Source organism: Hevea brasiliensis, chromosome 16 (assembly GCF_030052815.1).
Source record: "Hevea brasiliensis isolate MT/VB/25A 57/8 chromosome 16, ASM3005281v1, whole genome shotgun sequence".
Lineage (NCBI taxonomy): Eukaryota > Viridiplantae > Streptophyta > Magnoliopsida > Malpighiales > Euphorbiaceae > Hevea > Hevea brasiliensis.
Genome location: NC_079508.1, coordinates 59,968,620 through 59,981,280, shown reverse-complemented (window position 1 = coordinate 59,981,280; position 12,661 = coordinate 59,968,620). Strand labels below are relative to the sequence as shown.

At 31.9% G+C, this 12,661-nt stretch overlaps 2 protein-coding genes across 3 annotated transcripts; one reads left to right on the top strand and one right to left on the bottom strand.

Annotated features, from left to right (window-relative positions):
• Positions 1 to 868: 868 nt before the first annotated feature.
• LOC110663465 (protein JASON) lies at positions 869 to 4,253 on the bottom strand. Its single transcript, XM_021822774.2, has 7 exons — positions 3,965 to 4,253; positions 3,642 to 3,690; positions 3,436 to 3,515; positions 3,018 to 3,265; positions 1,860 to 2,601; positions 1,697 to 1,779; positions 869 to 1,234 (listed from the first exon to the last, which is right to left on the bottom strand). Exons 1-7 carry the CDS (start codon positions 4,133 to 4,135, stop codon positions 1,126 to 1,128), a joined length of 1,482 nt encoding a protein of 493 aa, XP_021678466.2. The 5' UTR covers positions 4,136 to 4,253; the 3' UTR covers positions 869 to 1,125.
• Positions 4,254 to 5,632: 1,379 nt separating this feature from the next.
• Positions 5,633 to 11,026, top strand: LOC110663464 (persulfide dioxygenase ETHE1 homolog, mitochondrial). Of its 2 annotated transcripts, none has more exons than XM_021822771.2 (10): positions 5,633 to 6,036; positions 6,257 to 6,385; positions 6,505 to 6,612; positions 7,266 to 7,400; positions 7,515 to 7,556; positions 7,660 to 7,719; positions 7,796 to 7,849; positions 8,176 to 8,200; positions 8,292 to 8,408; positions 10,686 to 11,026. In XM_021822771.2, exons 1-9 carry the CDS (start codon positions 5,809 to 5,811, stop codon positions 8,396 to 8,398), a joined length of 888 nt encoding a protein of 295 aa, XP_021678463.2. In that variant the 5' UTR covers positions 5,633 to 5,808; the 3' UTR covers positions 8,399 to 8,408; positions 10,686 to 11,026. The 2 variants fall into 2 exon arrangements, with proteins under 2 accessions (XP_021678463.2, XP_021678464.2); XM_021822772.2 differs by having other exon boundaries at positions 10,641 to 11,026.
• Positions 11,027 to 12,661: the final 1,635 nt, after the last annotated feature.

Below are 12,661 nucleotides of genomic sequence, written 5' to 3'. Positions count from 1 at the left end.
AATCACATATCTAAATTTTAATAGTAGTCAAATTTTAAAATTAATTTAAAAATTTTTAAAAACATAATTATAATCAATGCATTTTATTATAAAAAAAAAAGAATGAATTCAATTAATTATTTAATACTCTACATGTTGCTGCAACACATTTTAAATTTTAGTTATAATTACTCTTATTTAAAAATTTAAATTTATGATTTAAAATTAAAATATTAATATAATTATCAATTAAAAAAAATCCTTTTCTAGTGGATTGGCCTTCTTAATGTTGATCATTCTAATTAATAAGATTGAAAGTTTCTCATTGTAATTAATTAAGGTTTGATTATAAAACATTTTAAAGTTATTTATTATGGCTAAACTGATTCAAAATGCATTATTAAAAATGAATTGAAAAGAAAACATAATTTTGATTAATAAAAAATTATTCTTGATGATAAATATAAAAAAAAATTAATGGAAATTTTTCTTAAATTAGATAATAGGGATAGACCCAACTCTGCATTCATCTCGTCCCCTCTATAATCAATCCCTTAACGAAATTCCATTGAATTGTTGAAATTTTAGAGTAAAAAATTTTCTTTTTCTGTCCTGCATCTCAAATGAATGCCTCGTTTTCATTTATGTGATATAATTAGAGAAATCTTATAATTTTAAAATAATTTAATTTAATATTATCAAATTAAAATTTATTTATTAGATATCTTTTTTATTGTATTGTAAACGTTATTTTTTATATAAGTTTGTGAATTTGGAATTTATGATGTGTTTTTACTGTTTGATAATACTATTAATAAATTTGGAAACTAATCAGAAGACTTGTTGGATTCTAATTCTATATATAAACATGAGCAATCTGAACAACCCATTCCCAAGTCAAGTCTTTGCATTACTGACTTAAATTTACAATAAAAGCAGCTGCTGATGCTGTTGAGTGTTTGACAAAACTATATTAACAGCTATATTTGCATAAGCAGCTTCAGAGTTCAAGAGCTCGAAAAAGGCAAAAACCATCATGTTTGATGCTTCAGTTCAGATTTAAAAGAACTTGAGCGCATTGGCGACATGTCAACTGTTAAATAAACTCACAATTCATTGGAACATCAACAGTTATACTGTTGCTCATCAGAATGAAACAACTGATTTAGAATGTGTTGAAGTCTGTAAATTAGAAAGAGCAGTATCACTTTCATCATGCTCATTAAAAACTAAAGGTCTCCCATTGATATCCTTCCTGTATGTATCAGACAAAGAAAAAGTTATAATTTACATAAATGGCATACATTTGTGATCCTCAATGAATAGCTAGTGCTCTAATTACATCCTTTCTTAATTAGGGCAGGCAAAGAACCAAAATTTGATCAAATTACTTGTGTTCTGTTATCGCTTTGCATAAAGCAGCGTCTGCTGCTCTGAAACGCGATTCCAAACTGGGACATAGAAGTATGTTTATGTGTAATGTCAATTAAAGTATATTGTAAGTGTAGTGCACACTGTCCCAATTTGGACCTAGCAGAATCATAGTTCCTACGGCAAGAAGAGATTTTTTGGAGGAATGGCAATATTTATTACCTCCACAAAAGAGGTAGATGTTTGAGAGGAAAGGCAATATTGCCTCCTGACTCGTGTCTCCTATTTTTTCCCCCAAAAACTTAGATTAGTACTGCAATGCAATAAGTAAAGGAAGGAAGCATACTTTTGTGAGATAAAACTCTCTTCAGACAGTGCCTTCTCTAACCTCTCCTCAAATGGTGTTGCATGCCAACTCACTTTCTGATCCTGAAAACAAAGGAAGCATCCGCTAAATCCAGCTGCTAATGTCACAAGAAGGATAAGAGAAATATAGTTATAGAACATACTTCCTTGTATTTATTAGTTGAATTTGGGATTCCATTTCCATCCCACCACTTCTGGGAGATATGAGAAGGCTCATTCTCATTCCAATGAGCAGCAACCATCCCAATGATAGGCCTGTCCATAGGAGTTTTACCAAAACGGAAATTTTTGCTAGATGCAGTTCTATCATTTGGATCATCATTATCATTAACAGATCGTCGCGGCTTAAACCAAGAAGACAAGCTTGCTTCAACCTTCAATTCTGGCACAGAGGAAGCGTCTTTATCTCCAGCTGATTTAGCTGTTGAGCTTTCCAGCTGCTCAGAAGATTCTTTCAGCTGACTCGACAGTTGAAGAGAACTAGAGTCATCTTCCTGCAGCGCCTTCCATTGGGAGGCATTCTCAACTGGATTCAAGACTGGATACACATACTGAGACCTAATCCTAGTCTTCCCATTTGCTAAAAATTCTACATTTGTAGGGAAAACTGTTCCAGGTGTTTGCATCTCATCAGAAAGTTTTAATGGAGTTGGTTTAGGAGAAGGCTTTGATACACTGAAGTCCCCTGTGGATTCAAATTTCCTTAAAATGTGGCACCCATTTTCAGATGAAGACCCTTTAGACGAAGGCGTATCAAGATTGCATTCAAAGCGAACAGACTTGTTCTTGGGTAGAACATCTGTTGCTGTTTTAAGACTTCCCACCTCACCACTTTCAACAGAGCTGATGCATATCCTTCCAGTGTTCTGTGCATCCGATATGCAGCTACATGAAAGAAATGGACTTCGGCATATATCAGCATCATAAATTTTTATGGATAAATTATAAGGGACAAAAAACAATATGACATGTTGATTTCTAAATTTTAATGGATGGAATCCTTCGCAAAAAAAAAAATTATGAAACATATTGAACGATTTGATGAGCGCTTCATAATCCCATCCCAAAAGCTCTTTTACTACAGACCCTTTTTCAGAGCCATGTGCTTTCTTCCTTGAAATCATTACAAAGAGTCTGTGAATAGGATTGCCACTATTACCAAGCTGATTGGGAACCAATCCTTAAGGTTGTAAAACTAGATTAAAAAAAAAAAAGTCGCTTCCATGTGAGATGTGCTTAATAAGGGGTTGTGTTTGTGTATCTACTGTTTGATGATAATTCATCAGGATTAGAAGTTCAACCTGATAGGTGTGTGCTCTGAAGAGACAGAAACATTTCCCCATTCTTCCCGAAGTTTAACGGGAGTAGGTAGCTGATCAATTTGTCTATTCAACTGAAGTTTCTTGATGGATGTGTTGGGAAGCCAAGAGTGGAAATCTGAAGACTCTAAATCTTTACCAAGAGGAGCTGAACCCTTTAACTTCTCAGACGCTTTCCGAATTTCAGAAGGCGTCTCAGGTAAAGTGCCACTGGCTTTTAGAAATTTGGCCTACAGGGAAAAGTAGACAACCAAAAACATATAAAATAAAGCAGCACCTGAATTCTTCCAGTCATCAGGATTAAAGTTACATATACTATTTAACAATCCTACCAAAAAAAAAAAAAACAAAAACCATATTATAATAGTAATAAGAATAATCAACTCAATTATAAAAGCACCTCATCCATCAGTTCCTTGTTGATTTGTGGAGATCCGGAATAATGGTTTTTCCTGTCATTGTATGCAGAATCTTCTCTCTCTTTTAGATGGGAGAAAAATAGTAAAAATTTAAAATACCATTCAAAAGGGGGGGAAGGGGGGCGATTGTCAGCATCCACTGAGAATGAAAAGTAATTATATAAGAAAGACATTGAACATTATTTACCTTCTGACAAAAATAGAGCAGATAAACGATTTTTAGATACCACAGCCTCCTGGATGGCATTCACAAAACAGATAAAGCAGTAAATACCATTTTTGAGTAATTTCTTATTCTATATGATTTTCCACTCAACCAAACAGATATTGATAATTGCTTTCATTTGAAATTCAAACCGGGGAAAATAAAATTGCAAATAAATAAAGCACTAAAGTTCAATTTTCATAAAATTCCGCCCCAGAAAATCGCTCCATTTTGATGAAATTTCCGGGCATCCAAGCAGGGAAGGAGACAAAAACAAAACAAACAAAATCAAGAAGCACAAGTACAGTTGATTTAGATCGAGAGGAATGGCAGACGAGGTGAGGTCCCCGGCGATCATCTCTGACTCGAAAACAACCAAAGAAACAGCCCATAGCTCTTGACACCGATCTGTAAATAAATCTCAGCACCGATTTGCAAATCAATCCAATTTCTCGCTTCAACAATGCGCATATCATATCATAAATCCGACGTTTTTTTTCTTCTTTAATTTTTTTTTTTTTTTTCTCTTTCTTGAGGGATTAATCAGAGAGGGAGAGAGAGTTGTTGGGTCGTTTTTGAAATTTGAACTAACTAGACGAGGGAAAGATTTTAAGCCTCCAAAATGAAAATTTTCGCGTTTGGGTACGGGACGGTGTAGGAACCGTGTGATACATGCCATGTGATTGCGACACGTAGCCGGATTCCAGATATTTGGATGATGAAAGATTACTTTTACTTTTTCCATAAAATCAATATTCTTTATGTTTTTATCGAAAAAGCTCAAATTCTTAGCTTTATAATATATATGTTATAACATTGCTTTCAAGAAAGCAAACTACGAGCTGAATTTAATTCTTACATTTTATCCTAATCCAAAGAGGTTTGATTAATTTTTTTTAATTATTTTTTAAGCCTATTGATTAATCTTTTCGAAATCAAAAAAGATTTGTCAAATACGCATTAAATATATTTTTTTTTTTGCAATAATAATTTTTTATATAGTAATAAAATAAAAATTCACTGCTTAATTTATCTATAATATATTTAAATATATGAAAGAAAATATTGAGTTTGATAAAAATAGGATGTGATTAAAGGCCCTTGTGTTTATGGCGATTCGTGTTGGTCTCTCTTTATTTAGATTGGAGAATGGATTCCGGTTTATTATTTTGGAATTGAATTCTCTTGACGTCATCGTCCGTGTCACAACTAGTGTAATGTTATCTCTTGCCCTGCTTTGAGGGCCGTGATTGTGGACTGTAGTGCTAATGTCGAGAGGAAGTGGACGCGTGTTATTCGTCATAAAATATGTGCGATTAACTTTATGATTGGTGCTCTGATCATAATCACACTATTGATAAGATTAGGTTATCTGCTATCTTCTCCTTTTTTAATGTTTCTCATTGCTTTGCCGCTTGTTTATAGTTTTTCCTTCTTGTTTTTTCACTTCTTGCAAGTATATAAAAAATATTATTATTATTATAAACTCAATTTTATATAAAAATAAATTTGATAATATTATATTAAATATTTATATTTAAATACATATATTTTTATTTTTTAAAAAAATTAAAAAAATATTTACATTCTGTTTAAATATAAAGGAAAGGAGAAAAAAGGATATATACAAGGAAAAATAAATTAAAATTAATATTTTCACTTATTTAAAAATAAAAAAAAAGGTAAGGAGAGGAAAGAAAATATTTTTTTATTATTTTCTTTTTAATTAAAAAAAATAAAAATATGAGATTATACATTAAAATTATAATATTATTTTTTTAAAAATTCTTTTAAAAAATATATATAGAATAAAATTATAAATTTATTATTATTATATTTATTTTTCTTTTTTTCTATTTAAATAAGAGAAAAATAATAATAAAAAAATTATTTTCTACTCGGTGTTTCTCTTTCCCCCTAAAAAATTTGTCAAATAGAGTGTTAATTTAACGATAATAAAATGATTTCTTTTTTTCTTATAAAACAAGACCAGCGACGAATCAATAAGAAATAAAAAGACTGCGTACGGCATATGGTTTTGTCATTCAGCGGAGCGCATGGGCGATGGATTCAACCACTGACACTAGTCCCTGTTACCTAATCGATTTCATCGCCAACTTGATCATTATAACCAACAAGAACACCAACAATGTTTCGACTCTCTCTTTCCACTCCCTGCTTCTTTAGCTCGATTCTCTGCCTTCCACAGAAGCCCTGCAACGCATTTTACGCTATGAGGAACCATACGGCGTCGTTCTCTTCTTCTTCTTCTTCTTGGTACTCAAACAAGCTCTTGTTTCGCCAGCTTTTCGAGAAGGAATCCTCTACCTATACCTATTTGCTCGCCGACGTCGCTCACCCTGATAAGCCTGCTCTGGTTAGTCTTCTGTTTGTTTCCTAGAAAAATGTCGTAAATCATTAATCCAATACAATCACATTAAATTCGTTTAGTTGTTACGCAAATCTTAAGCTGTGATGATTTTAGGGTGTTTTAAGAATTAAATTAGAGGCTAATTTGTCAAATTTTGATTAAAATTCGGAAAAATGGTGTATAAGATCAATTGCTTGCTAAGCAATTGATTACCTTTTCTCTGCAGTTGATTGACCCGGTTGACAGGACAGTAGACAGAGACCTCACCCTTGTGAAAGAACTAGGGCTGAAGCTAATTTATGCCATGAACACCCATGTACATGCTGATCATGTAACAGGAACTGGCTTGATAAAGGTTTGAACTACTTCCCTTTTGCTTTAACACACCTGTGCTGCTTCTTTTTTTTTTTTTTTAAATCAAATTATGTACAACACTGCAAATATTTCTTGCATTTTTTCTTTCTCATTTTGCAGACTAAGGTTCCTGGTGTCAAATCTATCATTTCAAAAGCAAGCAAATCAAAAGCTGATGTTCTTATTGAAGCTGGCGATAAGATACATTTTGGTGATTTATTTTTGGAGGTAGGACTGATGTCACTTAGGGGCATATATATTTTACCTTATTTGTGTAGTAAAATATGATAAAGGATCAAGCCTATGCTATGGTAATCAGTAATTACTCAGAACTTAGTCCCAAAAAGGAAGTTGTTCACAATTAATCAAGTATTTGATGAGCTCTTTCTTGTTAGTGTTGTGTGACTTGTGTATTCATTCTTCTCAGAAGACTCTACTGGTAAGGTAAAGGTGGAATTTTTGCCCCTTACTTTAATAACTGAGCCTGGAGCTTAAACAAAGAGATGCATTCAATTTACCAAGAAACTGGTAGTTTTGCTGTTTATTTTGTTATAACTAATAGTAATTAGAGTAAGGTTCTTTAAAAATTTGTGGCAAACTTTTGTATTTGTTCTGGATGTGTAGCCTTTAGCTTAGCCTCACTGGTTTTTGGCCATTTTTGTCCATAAAGGGTGCATACTAGCTGTATTGTAATTGTTGTAGGTAGATACTACTTGTTTCATTGCCATAGCTTTAACTCTAGTGATTTTCACAACTGCAGCTGCATCTATGCAGATTGTGCAGAATTAAGCACAACAGCTGTATTATCTTGTTCCTGTTTTTTGCAGATTGTCATTTCATCCATCAGTGAACAAATTATTTTGTATTTGTTATTTTGACAGGTTCGAGTTACTCCTGGCCATACTTTAGGTTGTGTTACTTATGTTACTGGAGATGCGCCTGATCAACCCCAGCCAAGAATGGCTTTCACTGGGGATGCTTTACTAATAAGGGGATGTGGAAGAACCGATTTTCAGGTTGCGTATCTTAAATTTTCTTCATTAATGCTAGTAAGAACTTATTTTTCATAAAAGCAGACATTTTAGAGAAGATATCAAGTAGTGTTTCTAACCTTGTTAATTTATGTGCAGGGTGGAAGTTCACAACAACTCTATCAGTCAGTGCATTCACAGGCAAGGACATGAAACAGAACAAATAGTTTGTCAGTCTAAACACAAAGAAAATATTAATATTAGACTTGATCCTAGCTTTATTTATTTATTTTTGTGGATTCAGATATTCACCTTGCCAAAGGAAACTTTGCTCTATCCTGCTCATGATTACAAGGGATTCACTGTACGAAATCATTTCTTATCTCTTATTAGATTATTTACTTTTTCATGATCATGCTAAACCTTTGTGTGAGTTGCAGGTTAGTACCGTTGGAGAGGAAATGCTATATAACCCCAGGCTTACCAAAGACGAGGTGATCCTTAAGGCCTCTTGTTTCATTTTATGTCTTTTTTATTTTCTTTTGTATAGGGAGATTTCACTTTATACCTTATTATTATCAATTGTATTATGAGTGTATCAGTGCAATTTATACTGTTTTTACCATGACAAACTTGCATGTACCTACAAAATTTGCGTGATTCACTAGCTTTGTTTGCCTCTTGATTGATTATTATTAATTTTGGCTGAATTAAGCACAATAGTGAAATTTGAAATTATCCATATTTCTGTCTGTTTTTCTTTATATGAATACTTCTCACCATTATCTCTAATTGGTGTGAAAATTGATATACTTTTCAGGAAGAGTTTAAGAGTATTATGGCAAGTAAGTGACATCTATACTTGGTATCTATTTAACACTGCTGCTCATTGTACAGCTATTCAAGGGTGAATTTTATGCTTTCTGTATTTTGCAGATCTAAACCTTCCATATCCAAAGATGATTGACATAGCTGTTCCTGCAAACATGGTCTGTGGGTTGCAAGATCCATCTGCAAAGCCTGATAAGGCGTTGTCAAAATAGAAATAGTCAGGTTTGTTCCTTTTATAGTTTTGGTGGAAGAAATGAGGCTAAGTTGTCTAGCTTGAAAACAAGTTTCTTTGTGCTGAATTTTTTGACCGATGTACCATATTGGTGCGAACATTTTAGAATTTGGGAAAAATGAAGAACTCCTTGGGATTTTTCTTAAGTTAAAATCTCCATTCTGCCTATCCAAATATGTTTTGTATCATGTAGTTTAGATATTAACTTGCATTCTAGAGCATCCATTAGTTATCTATTAATTGATTGTTATAGTGAATGTTGACTTTGCAATAAGATTTTGACATTACTCAAAGAGTCCAGATATGGCTGCAAAATTTTTATTAGTGCATAAATACCCATCATTTTTTTTTTTGGTCCCTTGGAGGCCTGAGGATACACATCGAGGGGAAGCCACCTCTCTCCCTAAGTCTTGACCCATCCAAAGCAACAAGACAACAATCCTTTGCACTCAAGCACTTGTCTTGAGGAACCTAAACTGTTGAGCTAATGAAGAGATCCTGCATGCATCAAAATTCCAAAGTACAAAAACATCTTCAATGTGAGAAACTTAAGCCTCGAATATCTTGAGGAATGTATAGCAGGCTAGAATCTTCAAAGTGGAGAAGTTCTTAATGATATGTTTTTAAAGGACAAACAGTTGCGATCTTACTTTTTTATGGCAAAGATAAAGAAAATTACTATAGTTACTGCAAAAGATGATTTTCTTTTTCTCAAAGAGAAGATAATTCTAATCTACTCGACTAAGACATGAATAGTCATTTAGATTTGAAATCTATGGACCTCTTTTATTCATTGACTTTGCTTCTAAAATATAAAATCTATGAATATAAAAAACACCTAAGTCACCTATTGTCCAATTGATTTAAGATTCAAGAAGTTAAGGTATTTGTTATGATCCAGCCCATAATCCTAACATTAAGAAGAAGAATAAAAATGCAATGCAAAACTTGAAGCTTCTTAGGAAGCTTACTTTGAGTTGGGACCAAGCATTCTACAGTAATACTTGGTGCCCACTCCACATTTGCTTGGGGATCAAGCTCCACACGGCTATAAATAGCCAAGTCTCATGGAAAGCAAAGATAGTGTGTGCAAGTGAAGTTCTCTCAGCTTGAATGTGTGAGAGGGCTAGAGAGAGCACTAGTTAGTAGTTTGAGAGGGTAAATATCATTGGGGGTATTGAGTTAAAGGGTTTGTGAGTGTGTAAGGTTGATTAGTGGTTGTATTATTTTTCCCATAATAATGAATTGATTTGTGGAGTAGCTAATTACCAAACCACCTAAACATTGTGTTCTGTTTGTCATATCGAGTTTATTTTTCACAACAATATTAGTATAAAAGAATCCTATAATTTTGAAAGATTGAAATAAGCACTTAAAGTGCCTCTCTCCTATTAGTTTGGGGTTCAAGGATGATCACAATAATCTTCCTAAATTTCTTACAAAAATAGCACAAACAAGGGGTATTTTAAGGTATTAGGTCGACAGCAAAAAATAGGAGCCAAACAGCATTTGAATGAAATGGTGAGGAAAAGAAGAGGGGTGGGAAATTTTGTTTTGGGATCATATCTTCAAGTCAATTATGTTTTTTCTTAGTAATAAAGTTAAATTCAAATGACCAAATTACCCTCATTTTTAAAATAAGCATGTTAAAATTCAATTCCTTGTTTGAAATTCTTTCTAAATTGTTTGTAGGAAAATTTTTGTTCATGTTTCCTCTTTTTTTTTTTTTTTTTTTAATTGATGAAAAATTGAAATATAATTTGTGTAGTAGATTTGTTAAAAATTTGAAATAGATCATTTTTCTAGCCATGTGGATGTAGGTTGTGGAGTAATTTGGTCAATTAATGATACGAGTACTTCATGGGACAATAAGGTCAAACTTAAGGACTTGATTTGCACATAGGGACTAAAAATATCATTATCCCATTACTATAACACTGCTTTTGTAGGGGATACAGCTGTTTTATTTCATATTTCTTGTCCCATGAGAGGAAGGATTTGAACACTTTATCTAGTTTTCCTTGATGCATGTTCAGTTTCATTGAGTTTGAAGTGTAGTTCAATAGAGTTTACTTTTTCCCTAATCTTAGTTCCTTGTTTCTCTCTCTGGATTTTGGACATTGATATCAATTTTTATTTTACCTTCTCTTTCTCTTTGTTCATCTTTCAACCCTTGCCGGTGGTAATGAATAACAATATATAATCATTTCTATTTTGTTAAGGTCCAAGTTTAAGCAATCTGCGTCTTCTACAATTTTTACTTGCAGATAGAAAGGGGCTTTGTCAAAGCCTGTGGCTTATCAAACAGTGAGTTAATATACAGGCACATTCCTGTCACAATAAACGTCACCTAAAGAAACTAAGTACTGCAACAATAAGTTCAAGATAAAGGCTTGTTCGTCAGCATCACAGGATAAATTGGTTGCCAAAATGCAGGTCTCTGTACAATACTTCCCTTGGTTAAGGATTTGCATTGTGTTGTGGCTGACTGACTTAGATGATATTTTGTCTTGCGTTGTTCCGTAGCATCTTTGTGTAATAAAAAGCTATTGGTGTGGCTGTCAGAAAATTATCATTAAAGTTGATTATAAATCGGTTCTTGTTATTATATTTGGTGTTTATTTATTTATCAAGAGCTTTGATGGAAGAGTGGAGGATAAACTCCATTGGATTCTACGTAGATGTAGATTTTATCATAATTAACTATCAAAGTATATTTTTAATATATGTAACAGTTATACTGAGTTAATCTCCATTTATGACCAAATGCCTCATTTATATTACTGAAAATAAATGGAAAATACTAATTTTGGAGTGCAGCGTTTAGGGGAAGATTTGAATGTACCCTTAAAAAGATTAAGGTCAATTGGGATGGTGTAACATGTAGACTGGAAGGGGAAGGATGAGAAGAATTGAAATTCATAGGAGGGTAAGAGTTCAATATAGGTAAGCAAAGGAATTCCAAAGTCTATGCATGGGGTTGTGGCTTTGAAATTCAAACACAGAAAGTTTGCCCTCTTCATTAATATCCAAATGCAAGAAGACAGATTTGTGATGGAAATTCTCAATTGTTGAAATCAAAATCTTTTGCTTTCTTAAAGGAACTAACACTTGAATTGAATATTGAATTGATAATCACTCTTGAGGCAAACCAACGGTGATTGCGTGTTGGAAATCCCACTTTTGATCGCCAAACAACAATTCTTCAAACAAAATTCCATCATTTTCATCCTCGTTAATCCAATATTATATTTCCCATTAATCTAATATTATACTATCAATTTCATAGTTAGTAGCATATAACCCTGCTTAATTTACTAAATCTCAACTTTACCAAATCTTTTTCTTTAATTGTGCTTTGTCATAGCTATTCCAAATATACTGTTTATTTCTTATTTTATTAATCATAATTTGAATATAAAGATTCATTAAAACAAAATAATAATTTAATTGTAAAATAATTTTAAATATTTTTCACAAATATTAAAGCATTATTTTTTAAATAATAATAATAATAATATTAATAATAATGACGGACTCCAAGTGATGTGAAAAAAGCCAAGCCAGCTTAGGGCATTGGACTGCTTTTCTTCGCACACCTCTCGCTTTCCCCGTTGCCGCATTTATTGCTCAAAACTACTCCCACAATTTTTATTTCCTTTATTAGATTTACACCTTCCTTTCCTTTTTAATTTATTTTTTAATATAAAAATATAAACCGAATAAAAATAATTCCCTTTTTTTTAGATAAAAATTTATTTTTTTAATTTAATTATGAGTATAATATTATCAAATATTTTATAAATGCATTGCAAAATTAATTGTTTAGAAGATTGGAAGGTGTGCAATTTTATTAAAATATTATCCTAATAATTATAGGAAAATCTTAAGGACTCAAATGCAATTTACCATCATCAAATATTAGACGATCAAAATTTATATATAATCTTTTTTATCATGTCATTAATTAAATTATTTTAATTTAAAATTAATTAAATACTAATTTTTAACAATTTAATTAATAAAAATTTTAATTAAATTATATAAATGTACTCATTAAATATAAAATCATATATATTTTTGTATATTTATATAAAAAAATAATTAATTAAATACAACTTAATTGATATATAAAAAATATTTTTTTCAAAAATACTTTTTTATTATTAGAAACATAAATTTATAATTCGGTACATTCATCTTTCTTATATACGTGTCACTGTCTTCTTCTAAGGTTAGTCAA